The sequence below is a fragment of the Solanum verrucosum genome, unplaced genomic scaffold (genome assembly GCF_900185275.1).
Source record: "Solanum verrucosum unplaced genomic scaffold, falcon-dt-bn FXZP01000097.1, whole genome shotgun sequence".
Classification (NCBI taxonomy): Eukaryota; Viridiplantae; Streptophyta; class Magnoliopsida; order Solanales; family Solanaceae; genus Solanum; species Solanum verrucosum.
Genome location: NW_026020256.1, coordinates 389,471 through 413,783, shown reverse-complemented (window position 1 = coordinate 413,783; position 24,313 = coordinate 389,471). Strand labels below are relative to the sequence as shown.

Below are 24,313 nucleotides of genomic sequence, written 5' to 3'. Positions count from 1 at the left end.
TACTAGATCAAACAAAAAATCAACTTTAATATATAGAAAGGAATCAAACTTAATAAGTTCAAACAATAACTAAAATTAAAAGTAAAGAAGAGAACAAAACCAAACCTTGTATTTGAAAAGAATCATTGTTTCACGTCTTGAAACTCTTAGATTTCTTAAAAGGAAAAAAAAAAAGATACGTATAACAAATGAATGCATATCTTTTATTTATAGGTATGATCTTCCCAAAAGATGCGATGTTTGGTGGGTAAAAAAAAACGAGAAATCCACATATTCCTGCCAATCTTATTTATTATTTATTGTTTTTTGAGAAATTGATTAGCTAGGGTGCACTTAATTTCTTTATTTGATAGTTTTAAAAACTAAAAATAGTTGTTGTTTATAATAGGGATAAGGGTCTGAAAAATACCCCAACTTTGGTCGAATTTGTTGTTGCGATACCAAACTTTCACAAGGACCTATTACCTTCCTAGACTGTTTAATATCATAATTTTTACCCCTGAACTATTTAATAGTATATTTTAAAGATATATATGTGCCCACGTGAACACATTACTATTTATAATTTTGCATTATTTTTTATGTCCACGTGGACAAATATATATGTTTAAAATACGGTATTAAATAGTCTAGGGAGGTAATAGATCCTCATGAAAGTTTAATATCGCAACAGTAAATCCGACCAAAGTTAGGGTATTTTTCAGACCCTTATCCCTTTATAATAGTTATGATGAGTATATAATTTAAATGAATGTCTTGTATTGTACACATGGCATGAATCAAGCCATTCAAAGTACATTATCATATATTTTATACAACTGTAGCAATGAAAAATATACCCCAAGTGATTTAGTTTCATTTCAATATTTTTTTAAAAACCAACTTAATTTATTTAGGGGAAATTAAATCATCACAAATTTGAAGTTTTAATACGAATAATGGGAAAACCAAATAAATGAAACATTGAATAAAGTTGGGTGAATTGAATTATAACTAACTCATTGCTCAGCCCATCCTAACCCATGTAAACATTGGCAACACATTTACTATAGCAACCCATTTGCCCAAATTTTTGACCAACCTAACCACCGTTTGATACCCAACTCGATAGTCTCCATTTACTTTGAAGAAGAAAAATTTAGGTGTTACATAGGATCAGAAGTTAGCTCGTTTAATAAACAACACATTTCAATCAAAAGACCTTCATTTGACCAAAGGTGCACTCACCTAACCCCCCTTCTATGGATTAAAACACCTGCTGGTTGTTGCAAGTGGTGCAAACTTGCCGAATGTACACTGTACATATTTGCATGTATAATTCTTCCCTCAGAGTAATACAACCCTAGAATTCTGTATCAAAGCAAGCCATCATCACTTTGGAGACCATGGACCTTGCAAAAGGAATGTAACTCAAACTATACCTGTAATGCAACAAAAGAGCATGAACTTTCAAGTATAAAGAAATTATATTTACAATTTGACAATCTTAGAAAGATAACAAAGTCGAGTAGATGCAGATCCAGAATAAGGGCAAAGCTTTTTATTTTTAAGCTAATGCTCCTATCTGCCCTAAGTTTGACCCAAATGCAAAAGTTGCTAAATAAGAGATTATTACCACCCTTCGGGGTGGCCCAGTGGTTTGGGCTTCGGACTTTCATGTTGGAGGTCTCAAGTTCGAAACCCCTTGCTAACGAAAGCAAGGGATTTGCCTTCTGGGTTGAGCTCGTCGCACCAGGCTTGCCTAGTGCGGGTTACCTCTCCTATGTGGTTTGCGAGCTATTGCATAGGAGCGGGGGTTTTACCCTGTGCGCACCCAAAGGGTAACGGCTGCGGGTTTCTCTTGTCATCAAAAAAAAAAAAAAAAAGATTATTACCAGCGTGCTACACACAAGGTTACATGTTCATCAATAAAATTACATATACAACTTCTCAACATACTAGTTTATTCAAATTCTCAAAATTATTAACGCAAAATGTTTATTCAAGACTGAACCAGAATGACTACAGTCTGACATACCAGATAAGTGCACCAAACTCCAATATAATTGACAACAGTGTCAGTAGCTTGTTCCGCACCTGATGCAAGCAAAATGTAGATGAGACACAGAATGGAAAGTTTGTCGAAACCCAAAATGAGGAAACTAAAAAATGTGACTGATGCAGTAACTCACATATAGAGCACAAAACAGAGCAATGATAATGCTTGCTATATAAATGGCAGTGGCATATATACGAACTGGGTCAAGCATCATTGTCACTTGTCGTTTAGGCCCTATGAGGAACGCTGTGCTGCCACCCAAAAAAAATCCAAGTGAAGATGAAACACAAAATGGTATTAAAAAAAAGCAGAAATCCCGGTTTTGGATTGCTATATATTACACAACAAATCTTAAAAGTGAGGAAATTATCATTATCAAGTCTACTCTCTGTAGCATCCTTGCGTACTACATATCCTTGTTCCCTATTCTATCCTCTCATCAGAAGATCAGGGAAGTAAGATTAGAGGTTTCCTATGTTATGGAGTAGTGGGAAAGGAAATATGAACGAAAGAACGTGGTGACTCCTTTTAAGGAAGGTCAGAGTCTGAAACATTTCTAAATCGGACAGACCTCTCCTTCGGAAGTAATTTTTGATGTTTAAGAATGAGGGAGAGGCTTTATTGAGAGAGGTGATTGCACTTAAGTATGGAAGAAAGGAAAATGGTTGGTTCACTAAAAAGTTAAGAAACTCTATGGGTTTTGTGTGTGGAAAGGAATAATGAAAGGGTATCTGACTTCTCAACATATATGAGACTCCTAGTTGGGAATGGAAACTAAGTGTGTATGGTACACAACTAAGAATGGTTTCCTAGAAAATATTTCTTAGAAACTTTATACTTATTTTCTTGTGTTCAGAAAGTAAGCAAAAACAGTTATCCCAAGAGTTATTATATGTAAGCTAGCAAAACACTATGGGGGTGAGATGGGGCAGAGAATAAGAAGAGGTCGTTTTCCTTATTTTTAAGGAACTTGTTTTGCTAGAAAAAAAAAATTCCAGAATAGTTCCGAACATGGGGAAATGGAAAATGTTTTCCTCCCTACCACACCCTAAATTTGTTTTTGGCTTGACATTTGGTGGGAGGAAGGAACATACAGAGATGCTTCTTGGCTATACTTGAAACAAAGAAGTACCAACACCAAATTAAATTAGAAGACAATGAACTTGTAATGTCACTTACGGAACTTGTTATCCCTACTTCCATTAGAGAAATCATTGTCCTCATTTTTAAGGAACTTGTGTTTCTAAAAGAAAATTCCAAAATATTTTGATCAACCAAGCATGGAGAAATGGAAAATATTTTCTGAAAAATGTTTTCCTGCCTACAACACCCGAAATTTGTTTTTGGTTTGCATTTGGTGAGAGGAATTAACGTACAGAGATGCTTCTTGGCTATACTCCATTGCAAGAAACAAAGAAGTACAACACCAAAATTATTGTCTTATGGTAAATGTTGGGCTGACAAAGAAGGTTACAGCGAAATATCATCGGATACAAGTCTTCAAAAAATACATAAGATGGTAAATGTTGGGCTGACAAAGCCTAACATATTCACAAGATAAGTGTTGCAGAGATGTAAACATTAAGATGGACGGACGGTCAAAAGATTAAACAGGATTAGAAGCAGGTGGCTGATTGTCTTAACATCCCTTCCACATGAAAAACATCTTGAGCAAAGAGATATCCCTCTATTCGCAACATTATCAAGAGTAAGAACAGCCTCATAGGCTAAAAGTCAAGTAAAACATGCTACTTTATGAGATACTTAGATTTTCCAAATATGCTTTCATGGCCAGTTGGTATTTTGTGGCTCAATCTGGTTTAAGATCTTATACCCATCCCTCACCTTGTACACACCTTTGCCATGTCCCTTCCACCATAAGCAGTCCCCTCCATTTCTTCATCCTTGAAATGTCTCCAAAAACTTGTATAATTCAATCAATCCAGAAACCTCTCAATCATTCAAAGGTCTTCTGAGTCATAAATCTCAACCCTGATGATTCCACATCTCAGCCACTGTCTTTCTCTGTTGTTGGGCCAGGGTAAAAATATCTGAGAAAAAAGCCTTTAGTGAGTAGAACTCATCCACCTGTCTGTCCAGAGAAGTGTTTTGTTACATTGAATACCTTAATATCAGTTTTACTATCCAGAGAAGGCCAGTAGGATCTAATGGTTCTCCAGAGACCAACTCTATACAGGGTGGTAACTTCTTGAGAGACCCACTTATCCAAAACCCATATTTAGTTTTGATGGGCATACCTCCATAATCACTTCACCTTGAGAGCTTTACTCTGATGCTTGAGGTTTTTGATACTTAATCCCCCTTGATTTTTCCTTCTAATAATATTTTTTCAATATAACTAAATGGAAACCTTTCCTTATTACCTTGCCAAAGAAATCATCTTCTGGTTACATCCAGCCTCTGTGTAACTGCCTGGGGTATATGATACAGACATCATATATGTTGGTAGTGCATCTATTATAGAGTTTATCAAGGTAAGTCTGCCTCCTAAGGATAGTATATTTCCACCTTGACAACTTCTCACACTTCTCCTGAACTACATTCCAGATTTCTATGGACCTTGATTTTGGTTCCAAAGGCATGCCGAGGTATACTGAAGGCAGGTCACCTACTATACCCAGAATTTGTATCAGCTGCTCTATATTAGGTATCAAATTAATTGTATTAAATATGGTATCTTATTAGACAGTGTAGATGTGAGAATATCATCAATCCCTATAATTAGGCAATTAGGAGATTATGTAATATTCTTATTAGTTTCCTTCCTTTATTTACATTCTTTGTAACACTAATTAATCCCACTAACTTGAAAGAATAAGCAAGACACTAATTCCCAAATTCTATTCTATTCTCCTTTTTATTTGTCATCATATCAGAGCCCTCATTTCTCTAATTTCCTTCTTTTTCTCCAAAAACAGATTCTGCAAAACAGAATCAAAGAAACAAAAAAAATCTGTCAGTTTTGTTCTACTCTGCTACTGCTGGTTTCTATATCTTTTTGGTGATAAATAATACCTCCACGCAATAATGACCGCCCTTTGATATGCAACAAATGTGGCTTATAATGGAGACGATATTTTGCCCACACCTGATGTTAGGGATGGATCATCTCAATCTATCACATTAACTGGAGCAAACTATAATGACTACCTTCAGTACCAAGCATGAAGGCAACAGTCATCAACTTCATCAGTTGCTTGCACAATGCAACCCGGTAACTCCTTTGCTTATGTCGCATAGTCTTCATCTCAGGAACAATGTATTCTTGCTGGTGCTTCTGGCCATATTTCTGGGAACAAAAATTATCTCTCTACTCTTATTACCCCTTATCCACTCTACTGTTACTTTGACTGATGGATCAAAGATTATTCTAGAAGGGATAGGTATAGCTCACCCTCTGCCTTCCATACCTTTAAAATCAGCCTTTTTAACACCTGCATGCCCATATAATCTTCTTTCCATCAGCAAATTAACCAAAAACCGGAAATGTGTTGTAATCTACCTTGGTGATTCTGTTCTTATGCAGGACCGGAGTACAGGACAGATAATTGGAAAAGGACATGAGTCACAGGGATTGTACTTGCTATCCATCCCACAATCACATGTTGCTTTCACTTCTGCTACTTCCTCTGAATTGCTCCATAATCAACTAAGTCATCTGAGTCTCTCGAAAATGCAGAAAATGGTTCCCAGTTTATCTTTGTTAGAATGTGAGTCGTGTCAGCTTGGGAAGCACACTCGTGCCTTTTTCCCAAAGCACGTCAATAATAAGGCCACCTCTACGTTTGAAATTGTTCATTCAGACATATGGGGTCCAAGTTGTGTCAGTTCTTCCTTAGGCTTTCATTATTTTGTGACTTTTATTGATGATTATTCTCTATGCACATGGTTATTTTTAATAAAAAATAGATATGAGTTATTTTCTAAATCTTTCAAAGATATTGTGTTGAAATTTGCAATCAATTTGGTATTGCCATTAACAAGTTAATCAACGATAATGCTCGAGAATATTTCTCCATTTCTCTCTTCTTTTATGTCATCCCAGAGCACCAGAGCATATTGCACTTGTCTTCTTGTGCACATACTCCTCAACAAAATGGACTTGTTGAGTGTAGGAACAAACATCTAATTGAAATAGCTCAGACATTGCTTATTCACAATCATGTCCCTGTACGTTTTTGGGGTGATGCCATTGTTATTGCCTGTTATTTAAGCAATCATATGCCTTCTTTTGTTTTGCAGTACAGGAATCCACACTCAATCTTCTATCCGGACCAAAATTCATTCCCCCTTCCTCTAAGTGTGTTTGGTTGCACATGTTTGGTTAATAACCTTACCCCCGGAAAAGATAAACTTTCAGCACAAGCCTTTTAAATGTGTCTTTCTCGTTTATTCTTGCCTACAAAAAGCATACAAATGCTTTGACCCCTCTACTACTAATAAGTATTTGATCTCTGCATATGTTACTTTTTTCGAGTCTTCTCCATATTTTTCTCCTCATACGGAAAATAAAAAGACTATATCAACAGTCCTTCCAGTTCCAACTATTCCACCCCCCGCTTCACCTCTGTCTCTTAAGGTATATTTCCGATGACCTCAACCTCCTTGAGCCTGCTAATCCAGTTAGTATTTCTAACTCTAATACAGGTAAACAAAGCACTCTTGGTGACTCATTACCTACTCCAACAATGTCTCCTGCTTCGGTCAAGCACTCATCAAATGATCTTCCCATTGCTCTTCACACAGGTACTAGAACTACTATCAATCAAGGCCCCATTTATACTTATTTAAATTATCACCGCTTGTCACCTTCATATCAAGCCTTCATTATTAGCTTATCCACTGTCAAAGTTCTCAAGATTGTCACAGAAGCATTGGTTCATCCAGGTTGGCATCACGTTATGATTGAGGGAATGACTGCTTTGCATGATAATGGTACTTGGGAGCTTGTTCCATTACTGAAAGGCAAAACTCTTGTTGGTTGTCACTGGGTATTCAAAGTTAAGGTAGGTTCAGATGGAGCTATTGATTGTCTCAAAGTGAGACACAGCTGCTAAGGGATACACTCTAATTTATGGCATTGACTATGGAGATACTTTTTCACCAGTTGCCAAGATGGCTTTTGTCCATCTTCTCATCTATATGGCAGCAATGAAACATTGCCCCCTTTTCCAGCTAGACATAAAAAATGCATTCCTTCACAGAGAACTTGCAGAAGAGGTGTATATGGAGCAACCATCAGGATTTGTTGACTTTGCCAATCCCCTTATGATCTCTTATACATAGCTATACATCATATATGCATGGTTATACACTATTTATACAATATCGATACATTACATATACATGTGGCCATTTAGTTGGAAAAAAGAATTGGTTGATGGTACATTTATGTAAGAAGCCTAGCAAAATAACACTAGGTGATTTCTTCTCATCCATCTAAGCTTTGATGGCGGAGTTACCCTCTACATGTGCTGGTGGGAGATAGCAAGCACCTAGTAGAATAGTCGAGATGCGTACAAATTGGCCCGGACACCACCATCTTAAAAAAAAAGAATATCTTTGTCACACAAGAAAATTAGTACAAAGACAAAGAAGACGCAGCCAATTTTTAAAGGATAAAGGAATAAGAACCTCTATTGGAGAATCAACGCTCTAAGAAAATGATGTAGAGTCATGTCGATTGTTTCCACTAAAGGTCACCTGCCTCACCTGGACCTAAATGGAGTAACTCTTACCCAGGACAATCTCAAATGAAAAAACATTGTCATAGTCAACAGATGTTATATGTGGCTATAGGACTCGGAGAGAGTCAGTCATCTCCTACTACACTGCCCATTTGCAACAGAATATCTGGAATTCTTTTCTGCCTATTTTCGGTCTGCAATGGGTCACACCACACACTATCAAGGATGCTTTGACAAGCTGGAATTTTCGGAGAGTTGACAAATCAATCAAGAAGATCTGGTGATTGAGTCCAGCAGCAATTTTTTGGTGCATCTGGAAAGAAGGAAATAACAAATGCTTTGATGGGATTTCAACAGTAATTCACTTAACCGTTCCTAACATCTGGACTTGAATGGGTGATGTCAGGAACAGTTAAAGAAACATTGCTTTGTATCCGTACAAGACAGGAGAGAAGATGTAGGGCTTTGGATGTTGCTCCACTAGCGCTTATGTAGATTGTACGGAAAGAGAAAAATAGGGAAGCTTTTGATGGGAATGATGGAATATAGAAGGACCTGGTATACTTAAAGAATAGCCTCTTATCTGATTTCTTTTTGGTGCACCCACAAGGTTCCTATTTGTATAGAACATTGGGTGTTGTTTGTAGAAGCTCACATTTTCTACTTTTTGATATACTTCTTGTACATGGGTGTTGAATCCACAAAGTCTACAAACAAGGAAGCTATAAGTAATGCAACTATGAATCTGATGGGAAGTTCGATCTTGGCTCAGGATGAACTTTTCGCCCTTCATTTCATAAAATTTTATGTCATTATCAACAAAAATCAAAACATGCATCATACAAAACAAATGGAAATAGAGAATGTTATAACAGACCTTCCAAGAGCAAGCAAATTCCCAAAAGAAAATGTTATTCCAAACTTGATTGGATTGAAGAAAACCAGCATTGACTGTCATAAAGAAAATAATTACATATGCATGAGATCTTATGTCAACCGTACGATTATTCTATAAAAACTGATACTGAAAAACTGAAAAAGATTATACTATAGAAAAAAAATTACACTACCAAGAAAATAAGTTAGCAAGTGAACACTTCATTGAAGAACAAAAGAACTAATAAGCTAACTATAAAAAAAAAAAATTGACTGCTGATAAGCTGATGTTATTCAACAAAAAATCCTTCAGATTAATGTCCAGTTAGATTTAACCATTAGTTCTGAACAAATTTGTACACAAGAAATCATTGGTAGTGCACATAATATCTCCAATAATTATGACCAAAAAAACCCAGACTGCAAAATATTAACTTCTCAAAATAAATATAATTTGTCAACAAAGCAAGAAATACATTGGTCAAGGATTTAATTCCTCATCATTGTTATGAAGAAGTTGGAAAAGAAAAGGCTAGTCCCCTTTACTCCTGTCTCCTGTAATACATTTGTAAAGCACCAAATCCAGATATCTTCATTAGAACAATACTACCAAGAATTAAATCCATCCTGCTCCCACAGACAACATAAGAAATGGTATACGACAATAGATTCTAGTCTTAAATCTAGCTATCTCTTTCCGTCAAATCATCACTCTTGCCAAAAACTATGACAATTTTAAAGGAAGAATATAAAGAAAGTGAAGCATCCTCCGTAGGCCCATTAGGTATAACAACACCAGGTTAGAGTTGTATCACAATTCAAAACGTAGCAGAATCACTCAAAAAAATACTGTTTTAGCTAATGAGCTGAAAGCGACAAGCATGTAAAGTCTGAAAGCCAAGCATCTATAAAGATAAGTTACAACACGACAAAAGCCCACTGCAACAGTCACCAATAAAGCAATAAATTATTTTTGACTGGAAAAAGTTGAACCAATAGGTTACGCATCGCTGACTCCATGTAATGCATTCCAAGATCCTAAAAAAACTAGACACGGCAATGAAAGCAGGAAAGGAATTAGAGAAGTGAAACTCACCAAGAGAGTACAGGCGATACCAGTTGTTAAGCATATAGCAAAACCATAAAGCCTCTGTTGAAAAGAAAAAAGTTGAGCATAGTTGGTCACTGGTTACATATATCATAGTGCAGTTAGTTTCCCAATTCAATTTATGCAAGAAAATTCAGTGTAGGTGTACTGAAGCCTCACATCTAAGATGAATAAAGAAGATTTAACAGACCAACGGACAGTGGGCATTTCCACTGATCACCATAGTTAGTTCTTCTTGGTTAAATCTCACTAAAAGCACGTGTTATATTTTCTTGAACATTTTTCATGTTGTACTCATTACAAAGTAGATTCTTTTTAGCCCATTACTGATCATATAGGTGGCTTACTAAAAGGAGAGAGGAAATATGGAAACCCGATAAAGAAAACTGAATAATGAGAAAATCCTGTTCACAAGTCAATACACACTAAATCCACGTGTCTGCATAAAATTAAGTTAATTAACAAGTCCGTTCATTAGGGATTGAGAATTTCCAGGCCCTTTATCCAGCATTTGTGAATCCTCTCTAAGTTAGCATTTTATAGACAGCAACAATGGTGTATTTCAGTAGTAATTACATCAGGAGTATGCAGTAAGCAAAACCAAAAGCTCTATCATCTATACCCCTCCTAAACTATCTAAAAAGTGAGTAATAGCCTCCACCTCTTTGGGGAGGACATGGTTACACACTTACACCAAATATAAAGGTTTATAAGGCAGTTCAACTTCAAACTCTGGAAAGGGATGCTCTTCTTTTCGAAGAATCTCTGGTTCCTTTCCTTCAAAATTGTCCACCAGATGCAAGCGGGGACAATCTTCCATCTCTCATTGTGATCTGATGTATTCCCTTCTCTATTCCAGCATGCTAGTAAATCTGAGGTGTGTCTTGGCATGGGCATGGACCAACTGATTCCCCTCAAATTCAAAAAGACCTGCCACAGTCACTGTGCAATGGAGGAAGAGATGGTTTGTTGTCTCTGTTTCTATCTCACTAAAAAAGCACCTGGAGCATAACAGTCTTCCCCTTTTTCATTAGATTGTCCTGAGATAGTACTGCTTCCCTAGCTACCAACCAGGTGAAACAAGCCACCTTGTGAGGTACACTAATTTTCCATATCATCTTCCAAGGCCATTAGATTGTCCAGAATCCTCTCGTCTTTGGTGCCTATCTTACAAGGATTCTTCATTTTTTCTATATATAGCTATGTCTAATGAGTATTAAATGGTTAGGTCCTTCAAAGTACTTAAAGTGCCATAAAACATCATCATAAAACAATGTTGTGATTTAAAATGCTGCAACGTGCTTCAATGCAATGTCCAACATGACATGTGAGGAAGATATGAAGATGTCTTATACCTTATTTTCATTTTTAACTACCACCGGTACTTGGTTCCCAAATTGTCCAAAGATGGCCAACTGTTAAAGCTTATAGCAAACATGTTTCTTTGGGGATTTACACATGTGACTGACACTATAACATACATTTATGTTCACTCAAAAAGGCTCATCCCTATAACATACATTTATGTTCACTCAACAAGGCCCATCCTAATCTATGTAAAGATTATTGACTTAGCCCTATCCTATCAACTTTATATTGGAGCTCATCTAAGTTTCTCAGACTCTTCACTTTTGGTGCCGCAACCGTGTCGACACAACATGGGTGTGGGATCCGTGCCCAATTTGATCAACCAATTTTGGGTACTCTGACCAAAATCGATGGGAAAAGTCTAGACAGTTATAATGATTACTGTAATGAATACAAAAGCTAAGCTGAAATTGAGGAAAATAAAATATCTTTTATATAGAAATTTCTATGTCACTACTTTTCCTTTAATCTCCTTCCAAGATTTTCCTCAAGTTCTCCACATAATATCTCATAATTTAGGTTTTACAACTCTATTTTTAGATATTTTAATTATTTTTAGGCGAATCTCCGCACCCATATCCATACATGAATCCATATCTCCGAATCTTAAAAATTAGATCATAAAGGATCTGACCTCTAGATCTGCAGCCGTATCAGACACACGCACCCGAGTCCGAGCAACTTAGGAGCTCATCATATTAGACAATTTGATATTAAGATTTCACATGAACATTTCTGATTGACATACTAATTTACCTACCTCTAATTACTATGTTATAGTATTTTCATTTATTTTTGGACTGTTTTTCACTTTTTGGTTTTCATCCAAAATCTGAATACATCACATCAATGCTTAATGCAAAAATTGGTTAAATAATCAAAACCCATGTTGTATCAAATACAGTAGGTAAAATGGAAAAAGTGGGCTCTTTGGAAACAACAATACCTATCATTTGGGGTATATTGACATAAGAAAATAGTGTTCTTGATGGCATTGCAACCTATCTAATGTCTCTGATCCCCATGCCAGCTAGTGTGGAGAAGAATATTGATAAGATCAGAAGGCAATTTTCGACGTTACCAATTTCAAAAAAAAAAAAAAAAGAAAGATCAGAAGGCGATTCCAATGGTAAGGTAATGCAGAAAGAAGGAAGTTTCATTTAGTAAAATGGAGTATTGCGACAAATCACAAGAAGGAAGGGGATCTGAGAGTTAGAAATCTTAGAGCTCACTATCAAAACTTGCAATGTTTATGGCTATGGAGGTTATATGATGGGAAAAAGGTTCCTGGAAAGCAGTGGTAGAGGTGATTTATGGAAGATAAGGCTTTGGGGCACCTAAAGCAGTGAAGACTCCATATGGAGTAGCTGTTTAGAGACAGATTTGCAATCTCTGGAAGGATTCAACAAGTATGTTGTTTGAGGGTAGCCAACGGGAAAAAGATTAGACTTTGGGAAGATAATTAGATGGTTAAGGTTTGCTGAAAATCAATTTCCCAAATTGTACACATTGACCTATAATCCGGAAGTCCTCTTAGCTGATATATTTATTGATTCATGATGGAATTTCCAGTACAGAAAGAATCTCTTTGACAGGAACTGCAAGTAGTTGATTCATTTATCCAAAAGATGCAATTAGTAGGGTTAATTCCAAATAGAAACGATAGCCTAGCCTGGGAAGTGAGTAAAAAAGGTTCTTTTACTGTCAGCCCATTCTATAAAATACTAACTGTTATTCAACCAGTGCGAGTACAAAAGTCGCCCTAGAGGATGATCTGGAAGACTACAGTCCCAACAAAAGCTGGCTTCTTTGGTTGGCTAGTTTCTCATGAAGCATGTCTAACACACGAAAATTTGAATAAAAAGGGTTGGATACTGTGCAGCAGATGCTACTTGCTAAGTTGCTCGGACTCTTCACTTTTGGTGCCGCACCCATGTCGACACGACATGGGTGTGGGTGTGGGTGTGGGTGTGGGTGTAGGATCCGTGTCCGATTTGGTCAACCGATTTTGGGTACTTTGACTAAAATTGATGGGGAAAGTCTGGGTAGTCTTAATGAATTCTGTTATCACTACAAAAGCTAACATGAAATTGAAGAAAATGGAATACCTTTTATATAGAAATTTCTATGTCACTCCTTTTCCTGTAATCTTCTTCCAAGATTCTCCTCAAGTTCTCCACCTAATATCTCATAATTTAGGTTTTATAACTATAGTTTTAGATATTTTAATTATTTTTAGGCAAATCCCCACACCCGTATCCATTACATGAATCCATATTCCCGAATGTTAAAAGTAGATCATGAAGGATGCGACCTGTAGATCCACACTCATATCGGACACCCGCACCCGAGTCCGAGCAACTAAGGCTACTTGTGTATCTGTGAACCATATTTTTGTGCATTGTAAATTTACTTGGCAGATGTGGACTGTGTTCATAGATAACTTTTTCATCCATTAAACAAGTCCTACGGCGTTCAGGAATGTGTTAGAGTGCTGGGAAACTGCATGTCCAGATGCATCCTTATAGAAGATCTGGAGAGTTATTCATCTTAGCATAGCGTGGACTATATGAAAAAAAAATGAAATAAGAAGTGTTTTGAAGGCAAAAAGGAGCAGTTGCAGACTGTGAAATATAGTTGTTTGCACCACCTGTACTATTGGAAAGATGGAAATGTTGTTATGAATTTAAATAACAAGGTGGACATGCTAGATTGCTTAGGATTCTAATGTAATCTAGCCTGCATTTTCTCAGTACTTTCACAATCTTGATTCGACAACATAGCCAGTGTAGTGTAATCCCACAAGTGGGTCTGGGGAGAATTGAGTATCATCTTGATATTGTTTGTAATGAAATCTAACTTTATCCAAAAAAAAAAAAACTCAAAGCTCTCTCCCTCTCTATCACCCCCTGCCTCCTCATACTGGAAATTACTAACTACATCCACTGCATGTTTTCTTCAATGCCAACTATACACAACAACGACTACATACCCAGTGAAATCCCACTGGGCACAGAGTTTAAGAAAGACTAACTTTTGAAACTTGTAGTCTAAAAAATGCTTTAGATATTTATATGGCTATAAAAAAATTTTGAGAAGGATATGGCTATAAACTAAAAAAAGGGTAAAATAAAAGAAGTTAAATGTTAAATTGGTCCTAAATAGGGAAGTATGACACTCCTTTTGGGCAGACTATAATGAAAAAGTATGACACGTTAATTGGGACAGAGGAAGTATATCGGCATCCATAAATATAAAAGTATTAAACCAGGATTCAGCAGTACCATATCATTTCTTGATACCTTGAACCTCTTGAGATCAACATTAAACAGTTTGTTATTCAAACAAATTGACTGTGTCGTAGTGTCTTCCGAAATCATTTAGTTACTTCATTTTTTATTTTAACTTACAATCCATCCTAATTGAGCAATTCATTCTCAGTTACCTACAGGAAAGTTTGCATTGTTGAACCTTGTAAGGAGGTTGAAAGGGAAGCATACAAAGCTTCAAGGTGATGGGATAAGATTGTGAAGATTCATCTGTATATAACTTTCTACATTGGTCGAATTTATTCTCCTTTGTTCTCTCAAGGATCCATACAAACTTGAACCGTAAATGGGGAACAAATGAGTCCACATTTGGATTACGATCACCTGAGTTCTTAACTTAAAAGTTATTGTTCCCCCCAATACAAGTGCTTTATTTATCAAGTCGTCTAAAATAGAGTCACAGAAACACCTGCTCCTCATATCCCTAGATAGAGATATTTTCAGTAATATTGGTGTACTAACTACAGCATTTTTAGACTGCTTAGTTAACAAGTATATTCCATTTTCCAATATGCTAAGCAGGAATGTCTATTAGAAAAACTCTACTAACTCATTTTCAGTGACCATCCCATTATGCTATTTGAGTAGCATTCCAGTAGCCAGAAGGATATTTCTTTAGCATGTAGTGTTTCACCAAACAGGATAGGTCATGTGAGTTAAAAGCACAATTCCAGGATTTTACCATTGCTGGAGTTTCTAGAATTTCTTCCATTCTTCTAAATTTCGCTAGTTCTAGCTCAAAATTCAAGTCATCATACACAAAGTACTTACAATAGTTCTTTTAACCTAATAGCATTGAGTGACTTGTACAAACCCCTTTAGAGTACATCTACTTTGAAACAGAAACTGGTCAACAAAAAGTTAGTTTACTTATGTCAAGTTATCAATCCCAAGAAAAAAATTATCTATCATTAAAGGAACTGTTAAGACAATATTTGATCAAAGTTGTCATGAAATTTTTTTGGAAAAGAAGTATGTGGAAGTTGAATATGTGTTTTAAAACATTTTGCTATGAAATAGAAATCCAAGGAACTTCTACCTGGACCCCCAAAAAGGTTTCCCCAAGACAGATCTATATGGGTCGTATCAGCTAGTCACAAAATAGTTTCACAGTTTGAATATGCATTTATGGTCTGGACTCCTAGTATATCAGATACAGGAATGCATAAGGACGTTTTTTGCTATTTAGGTTATTTTAAGGGATCGATTTGAAGTATGTATTGCGCATACTCATATCAATAATGAATTTATATGAAATTTAGCTCAAAAATACAAGCAAAGAAAGAGATAAATAGTATATGTAGCCAATGAAGACAAAGATCATAGAATAAGTAAAACGTTGGGATTGAAGAGAAAATGAAATGACCCAATAAGGGTTACCTGTTTGGTCGACAAAGTGCAGTTGCGATTCAAATCATCCATGAAAGCAAAGGAAGATTCTTGTTGAGGAGCTACTTCTTCATCTTCTACATCCATTCCCACCAACATTTTCATCTTCTCCAATGCCTGGTTCATTTTCTCCATTTTTTCTCTTCAAAGTTTACAAATTAGAGGAAGATAAAGGATGGAATACGGACAAGTGTAGTGAAAAAAAGACACCTCCCCTCTCAATTAAAGAAAAAATTATTCATGGGTTTTGGGTTGAAATTAATGACCTTTTTTTTTATTTATTTAAGGACATTTCACAGAAATCTCATAATTGCATACAAAAATTCTCGATTTTTCATTGCTATCACATGCAATTTTTTTACGTGTCTCATATATTACAAATTATACATTACTTAATGGGAGGTAGGGTTGTTTATGATTAAGGTTAAAAAAACAAATAGATTAAAAAAATGATATTTGATTTGGTTAGGTTTGGTTTTAAATTTTGAAAATCATACTATTTAGTTTAGTTTTGATTTTACGCAAAAAAAAAAAATCGCAAAAATAATCAAACTGAACCAAGAATTAGAAATATAAATTTTATAATTATTTATAAATAAAATATACTTAACTTAAGTCTTTAATATCATATTCACAAATCCAACACTCAAATTTTAATCGAACTGTTACAACTCTAAGTCCAAGTCCATTAAAATTCATATTTTTAGTCTTTACCTACCCTACCTCAGATAAAAAGAGTTGTGGTGGAATGGTAAGTACTCCTTCATCTTTAACAAAGAGATCTCGGGTTCGAGCTCCCTTGGCTACGGAGTCGCCTTTGTTAGGGAACGCTTTACCCCCTAATGTGGGACTTCTCGGTGCGAATCTGAATTTAGCTAGGCTCCAATGTGGGTACCAGACACCGGATCAGAAACTAAAATAAATAAATAATAATAATAACTCTAGTATTACTTAATTTCTTAATTGAATCCACAGTAGCTTTTCGGTGGATTGTTCATGAACTAGGTGTTTGTGTCTATCGAGACACGTATGACCTAAAAAAATTACTTTCAAATGAAAAACATATTACTTTCAAATTTAAAAACAAAAAAACAAAAAAAATGAACCAAACCGACGGTTATTTATGAGTTTGGTTTGGTTTGGTTTTAGAAATTTCAAAACTGACTATATTGTTTTGGTTTTGGTCATAACAAATAACCGATACAAACCAAACCACGAACACCCCTAATGGGAGGGATGTATCTGAGAGGGGAGAGATGTTTCCGAGAAGGGATAGAGTTTCTATCTGAGAGAGGATTTTTTTGTAATTCTTTCTATGTTAGAAAATTTTAAAAATTATGATATCTTAAATTATGTAATTTTTCTTCTTAAAAAAAACTTGATTTATGTTGGGTTAAACAAAACAAAATTTAGAAATCCTACCTTCACATAAAATACGTCTTTAAATCATTTCTCCATTTTTTTTAACTTGAAATTCCTTTTGATTCTCTATTTGCACAAAAGAGGTTGATAGTATCCATGTCAACCTACTTGTACTAAAGTTGACGGGCTTCAATACAAAATTAAGAATATATTTATCACAAAAAATGTGTCCAAATTCAAGCACAAAAGAAAGAAGATTGGGCCACACAAAGCCCAATAAAAGAGTCCAAAAAGTTGAATGCTTAAAGTCAAAAGTTCATATTTTAAAAGTTTTCTAGTTTAAAGTTTTTTCAATTTAAAAAGTTTCCTAGTTTAAAGTTGTCATGTTTTCCTAGTTTAAAGTTTCCTAGTTTAAAAGTTACATAGTTTAACGTTTTCCTAATTTAAAGTTTTCATAAAAGTAGGATTTAAATCTTATTCTATCTGAGATAGGTTTTCTCTATACATAGGGATTGATTTTATTAATTCAAGAGACAGACAAACATAATTAATATTATTTGTGAGGTTTCTCTTCTTTACACCTTTGTGTGTGGTGACTATGAGTTTATCTTACAACCTAATAAGAACGGTTCTTTAAGAGGTATGATTAATTCTTAATTTGATATTTCTATTCTAAATTAAAGAAGGTGATTAATTTTATACTAATTGTTGTCACTATTTTTTTGTAATAGGGGTCTAGATCACTTTTAATCTAAGCTCTTGAATTCACTCTATTAGTATTATAATTAGTCTTAATCCACTAATTTTGAATACTAAGATCAATTAGGGTTCTTAGCACTTTATCTTGAAATTGGGGATTTTATTCTTGAATGTCACATATCTTTCAATTTATGTCTTTAATCTTTATAATTTTGCTTCCGCATAATTTTCTTATTTATTATGGTATCCCAATTCTTATCAAGTGGTGTCATAGCGGTTCTATCAAGGTTCTGTTGTTGATAATCTTGGGAGTTTCAAAAAAATAATCTTTTCTAGTTGCTTAAAAGTTCACCAAAAAAAAATTACAAAAAAAAAAATTATAAAAAAAAAGAAAAAGAAAATTCCATTAGTTATTTCAAAAAAACTCCATATTTGTTTTGATTCTTGATTTTCTACTTCAGAAAGGAAAATCAAGAAGAGGGGAACTTTTGAAGTTTTTTTTCTTGCTTTAAAAAGTGGTCTTTTTTCTTGTCTCATCAATCCCAATTTATCTGGGTATTGATAAATTCCTTTCTTTCTACATCTTATTTCTAAAAGGTTGTTACTAATAAGGTTTATATATAAATTCTAAAGGATCCATCCAAAGGTATTAATTTGAGTGGAAAAGGCAAGAGAGAGTGAGATCAATAGAGAGACAAAAAATTCAAATTGAGAGATATTTGTTTCTTTGATATTTTTTGAGATGTTTAAAAAAGGTAAGAAAAATGAAGCTAGAACTCAAAACGACATTAATTGTGTTGATGTGTTGACCAAACGGTTGAAGGAGAAGAATGTCACCATAGCTAATTTAAGGAGAGAAACTATTTTCCATACAAGGTGTGGGATAAATGATAATATTTGCTCTATGATTATTGATAGTGAAAGTGGTACTAATGTGATAAGTTCATACGTTGTGGAGAAGTTGAAACTTACATGCATTAAACACACTACTCCTTATAAGCGATAATGGTTGAATGATTTTGGTGAGATTAAGGTGACTAAGCATTGCATTATTTCTTTCTCTATTGGGAGATATTTCGATAATATTCATTGTGATGTCATTCCAATGCAAGATTGTCACATCATGCTTGGGCGGCCATGACAATTTAATAAGGCAATTTTATGATAGGAGAAAAATAGAGTTTCTCTTGAGCTAAACAAAACAAAATATACACTTGCACCTTTAACTCCAACCCAAGTTTATGAAGATTAGAAACGAGTGAACGAGGCAATGAAGAAATTTGAGAGAGAAAAGATTGAGAGGAGAAAAGGAGATCATTCTGACATTCCAAGAGAGGAAAAAGGAGAGGGTGTGTTGTGTGAAGAGAATGGTTTGTCAAGTGAGAAAAAAAGTGAGAATGAGAGAAAAGAAAAGAGAGACGACCATGAGAAAAAAAAAGGATGATAGTGAGGTCGATAGAGAAAAACAAGAGAGTTTGATTAAGGTTATTTCTTATTCTAACTCTAGCATTCCTACTTCTTCTTCTAGTTGTTTTGACTCTCTCGTAGATACTCATGGGAAAGTATGCATTGAAAAACCAAAGTCATTGGATGTACTTAATCCTAAAGTGGTTGATACTACAAGTCATATTGAGAAAGTGTATGTTGATGAGAACGATAAAGGTAAAAAGAATTATTTTGGATATGTCCAAGATAAGGCTCATAACAAAAAGTTCAACAAGGCAATTGTGAATCTAACACCAATGAGAAAGGAAAAACGAGGTGATGTTATTCCTTTGCTACATAAGACCAAGTATGGTATGTATAATTGGTTGATTCACATTCTTGGTATTCCTAAAACACCTAAAGTCTTCTTGGAGGTAATGAACTACACTCATAATTCTTATGTTGGTGACTTCATTGATTTTGATGATGATGATATTTTGTTATATAACAAGTCACTAACTTCAATCGCCAAGTTCAATAAGAGTAATGCGAACTCTTTTAAAATTGAGCATGATATAGTCGATTATGGATTCTCACTTGTTAAAAAGAGGTGTGATGTTTGTGGGAGGGAGCTTGTGAATAAGTTTGAGGATTCTTCCTCTCTTGTTCAAGTGTTTTTGTGTGATAACTTGTTGGAATATGATTCTATATATGTAATGAGTCATAATTCTTCAAGTGTTGGTTATTGTGAGTTGAAAAGGGTATTTGCTACTAGTGATGATGAGGTACATGATTATGAGCACTTCAATTCTTATTTGGATACAATGTATATTGAAGAATGGGTGACTACTATTTATGTGGAAGAATCTTTGGGAGGTATAATTGAAGATGCTTGGTTATATCACAAAAGTGTTCAATTTGATAGAAATTTTATATTGTCTTTGTCATGTCCGTTGGAGAACTTTATTGATAGAGCTAAATTGAAGTTGGATGTATCATTCGCAATGTCATCTAGACAAGGAGTTCGTTGTGTTTATATAAGTAGGAGAATTTTCTATTGGGATAATGATGTTCACATGCTTTATAAGGGTGTATTTATACATGTCAAGATTAATTGGATTAAGTGGACACATGGTCACTATCTTGTTTTGTTCCTACCATTGTTGCATTCAAGTAATGGATGTTATTTGCTAATTCATGTCGTCTTGATTTTGAGAGATTTAAATTCGAAGACGAATTGTTTTCAAGAAGAGGGGAATGATAGCATCCATGTCAGCCTACTTGTACTAAAGTTGACAGGCTTAAATACAAAATCGAGAATATGTTTATTGCGAAAGAGATGTCCAAATTCAAGCCCAAAAGAAAGAAGATTGGGTTACGTGAAGCCCAATAAAAGAGTCCAAAAAGTTGAATGCTTAAAGTCAAAAGTTCTTATTTTAAAAGTTTCCTAATTTAAAATTTTCCTAGTTTAAAAAGTTTCCTAGTTTAAATTTTTCCTGTTTTCCTAGTTTAAAGTTTCCTAGTTTAAAAGTTACCTAGTTTAAAGTTTTCATAGAAGTAGGATTTAAAGCCTATTCTATTTGGGATAGGTTTTCCCTATATATAGGGGTTTTATTATTTTAAGAGACAAATATGCATGCTTAATATTATTTGAGAGGTTTCTCTTCTTTACACCTTTGTGTGTGGTGACTATGGATTTATCTTACAACCTTATAAGAACAATTTTTTAAGTGGTAAGATTAATTCTTAGTTTGATATCTTTGGTTTCTATTCTAAATTAAAGAAGGTGATTAGTCTTATACTAATTGTTGTCTCTAATTTCATCGTAATAGGGGTCTAGATCACTTTTGATCTAAGTTCTTGAATTGACTCTATTAGTATCATAATTAGTCTTAATCCGCTAATTTATATACTAAAATCAATTAGGGTTCTAAGTACTTTATCTTGAAATTGGGGATTTTATTCTTGAATTTTGCATATCTTTCGGTTTTTGTCTTTAATCTTTATAGTTTTGCTTCCGCATAATTTTCTTGTTTATTCTGGCAACCCAATTCTTATAAGAGATCTAGCTCATGTTTTTATTCATTTGTCATAATTTAGTTGTCATATTAATTCCCAAGCACATTCTCTTAGATTACAAGCACAAGTCATATATATAACCAAAAACTCAACAACTCTTATAAGGCTTTTTTTCTCACCCATAAATACAAATAATCCATTATTCTCCTAAAATCTTTAGTAAATTTTTTTTACATTAAGTTCAAGTCATGTTACAACAAATGTTAGTACCAACATCCAATTCTTTGATTCTCTGCTAGTAATTGTGGTACTGTTTACCCAAAAAAGGTACAATTAAATTTATATGTGAAATTTAAAGAGCACATGCATTGAATTGATTAATAACAAAATGATAAATAAGAATGTTGTAAATAATTGGTAAGCTAAATAACACTCAATAAATTAACAATATAAAGTAATTAGAGCATGTTAGCCCAATTTCGATGATATCCTTGATCAAGATGATTGCAGATGAGTTTGATGTACACAAGAGCTGACAAGTAAGTAATAAGTAAGAATGTGTTTTCTAAATGTAAGAATTTAGTATTGAATAAGTAAAAATCAAGTGTCCTTCAACAAGAAGAGCTGACCCCTTTTACAGGGAGAAATTCTCAAGATCTAATAGACCAGAATTATTCCCTTATAACTCTCATTGAATTCTCATTGAATGACAAATTAAATAGCATTTAAGACTAAAGAAGTAAAGTATGACATTGTCTCTATGATTATTTCATAGCAGCTAGTACTGTCAGTTGACTCGTCCTTCGTTCACTTGAGTCTTTTTGATTTCATGTCTCAGAGTCAAGTGTGTCATCTTTCTTCAGGAGTATTCTTGACTTGGCCTTCCAAGTGTTAGCGTATAACTCTACCATGTTCTTGTCTATTTTTTTTCCAATACAGATAGTCCCCATGCTCTTTAGAAATTTTTTTCCTTTTGTCTAGTGAGCATAAATGATTTTTCTTCTTTCTTCGACAAATCTCAAGTATTAACCTCTTCTCAGAAACATGAAATGTGTTTTGTTTTAGAAGAAAATGAAATATCATTTCTCATTATTGTGTTGACACAAATCATTCATTTTCGTCTTATTAGAATTATGTGGCTACATGCAATTTGTTCTTGTGAGTGGTTCAATTCTTAAAGCATTATAATGATGATAAAAAATCCCTATAAAATATTCACTTTGTCTTTTAAAGCATCTTAATGGAAGCTGAAAATCCTAACAAAATATTTACTTTCCATCTTTTCTTATTTTTACTCTGTATGTCTCTTCATTATTTGTGACTTGTTCATTCATCTTCTAATACATTATTCGACTTAAATTGCGTCCTTTTAGGTGATGTTATAGTTTTTTCCTATAAATACTCCTCTACCTTTAGCATTGTTACTCATATCTTGTTTCATGAATTTCAGTATTCTCCAATCCTCACAATAGTTTCTTAGAACAAAGAGGAAAGTATTATATTTTGTTACCAACTTCCCCATCTCCCGTGATTGTCCCTTAGGCTCATACTTTGCTTATTTCCCAACTTGTATTGCATCCTTGTCTCCATCGCCATCTCATTTTTTCCAACTTATTCCAAAGATGCCAACAAGTATGAGGAAATATCTTGGCTTTCACTTCAACACGTCTTCACTTTTGATCGCTTAGAGCCCCCCCTTCCATCAATAGGTACTACTAAGCCATCGACCACACACCCTAGCATGAGAGACAACACCACCTTTGTCACGACCCAGGGGTACCCCCTAGACATAACATGGCGTACTTGACCCCGAGAGGGTCGTATACAAGCCCTTAGCATATCCTGAACATAAGTTAATAGAAAAATACGGAAAAATTTAAAACTTTTACAATCGAAGTCATCTTTCATAAATGAAAGCGGAAGTCTTTCTATACTCTTTGTCTCAAACTGTCACGACCCAAGCCTAGGGCCTAGACGTGACTGGCGAATGGGGAACCCGAAGGAACCCCAAACAAGCCTCATAGTGTATCATTACACATCCTTGGTCGCGGAAGCAATTAAAATGACCATAGGCGATAAGCATAATCTAGGGGAAATCGGGACTAAGGGAGCAAGAGAAAAAAGGGAATGATACATAAATACCATAGATGAGTCAAGCTCAAGCATAATACACAACTTGTCCAACACCACCTCTAAACATGGGTACTTAGCGGGGGACAAGACAAACTACCGGGCTCACCCTCATAGTCAATACATAACAAAAAAGGAAAAGTCTTATACATAGCAAGAGATCATAAGCAACGTCCCCGGAATGGAGGACTCACCAATAACCTCGATAGAAAATCGTATTAGCCACGCGGAGGAGGATGGTCAAGCGGTGCTCCGGTCCGTACATGGTGACATCATGTAGGCATAAAGTATGCATTAGTACGTTTGAATGTACTAAGTATATGGGATGCAATGCAATGCAACAATAGATGGACATCATAGGCAAAATGCATAATCATACCTGATAGATAGCATATTAATAAGATGATATGTATAATGATGCTTACATAAAAATCATATTTAGTGGGGCGTAGTACATGTGTGGCGAGTGACCATCAATATAGTATTTCCAAGGCCTACCACCCCCTTGGAGAGGCGAAAGAGGTACAAACCCCTCAATGTGGTTACCCGGGCCTACCACCCCCCGAGCTAGGGACCAAGGTACAAACCCCTCGATATGGTTATACGGGCCTACTACCCCCCGTACTAGGCAACCAAGGTACCAACCCCTCGATACGGTTACCCAGGCCTACAACCCCCCGAGCTAGGCTTGGTCGACTCACAACACTTATATAGAGAAAATCATATACATGTGTCCATTTCATTATCATTTCAGTAATTATATAACCATCCGACTCATAGGACGTACATTGGACCTTCCATTTCCTAAGAATTCTATAAATGGGCATTTTATCAAACACATGGTGGGCTACTGTTCATGTAA

At 34.9% G+C, this 24,313-nt stretch overlaps 1 protein-coding gene across 1 annotated transcript; it reads right to left on the bottom strand.

Moving 5' to 3' along the window:
- Window positions 1-1,254: 1,254 nt before the first annotated feature.
- LOC125833259 (uncharacterized) lies at window positions 1,255-16,021 on the bottom strand. The gene is made up of 6 exons (XM_049512406.1): window positions 15,808-16,021; window positions 9,719-9,772; window positions 8,624-8,697; window positions 2,172-2,289; window positions 2,018-2,076; window positions 1,255-1,421 (listed from the first exon to the last, which is right to left on the bottom strand). Exons 1-6 carry the CDS (start codon window positions 15,949-15,951, stop codon window positions 1,343-1,345), a joined length of 528 nt encoding a protein of 175 aa, XP_049368363.1. The 5' UTR covers window positions 15,952-16,021; the 3' UTR covers window positions 1,255-1,342.
- Between the last annotated feature and the right edge of the window lie 8,292 nt (window positions 16,022-24,313).

Excerpts from the sequence above, each read along its gene's own strand:
- LOC125833259 (XM_049512406.1), bottom strand. The coding sequence starts at position 15,951 with ATGGAGAAAATGAACCAGGCATTGGAGAAGATGAAAATGTTGGTGGGA. Across the intron at positions 9,773-15,807 it reads GCACTTTGTCGACCAAACAG|AGGCTTTATGGTTTTGCTAT; the intron begins GTAACCCTTATT and ends TCTTTTCAACAG. Across the intron at positions 8,698-9,718 it reads GTATCGCCTGTACTCTCTTG|TCAATGCTGGTTTTCTTCAA; the intron begins GTGAGTTTCACT and ends TCTTTATGACAG.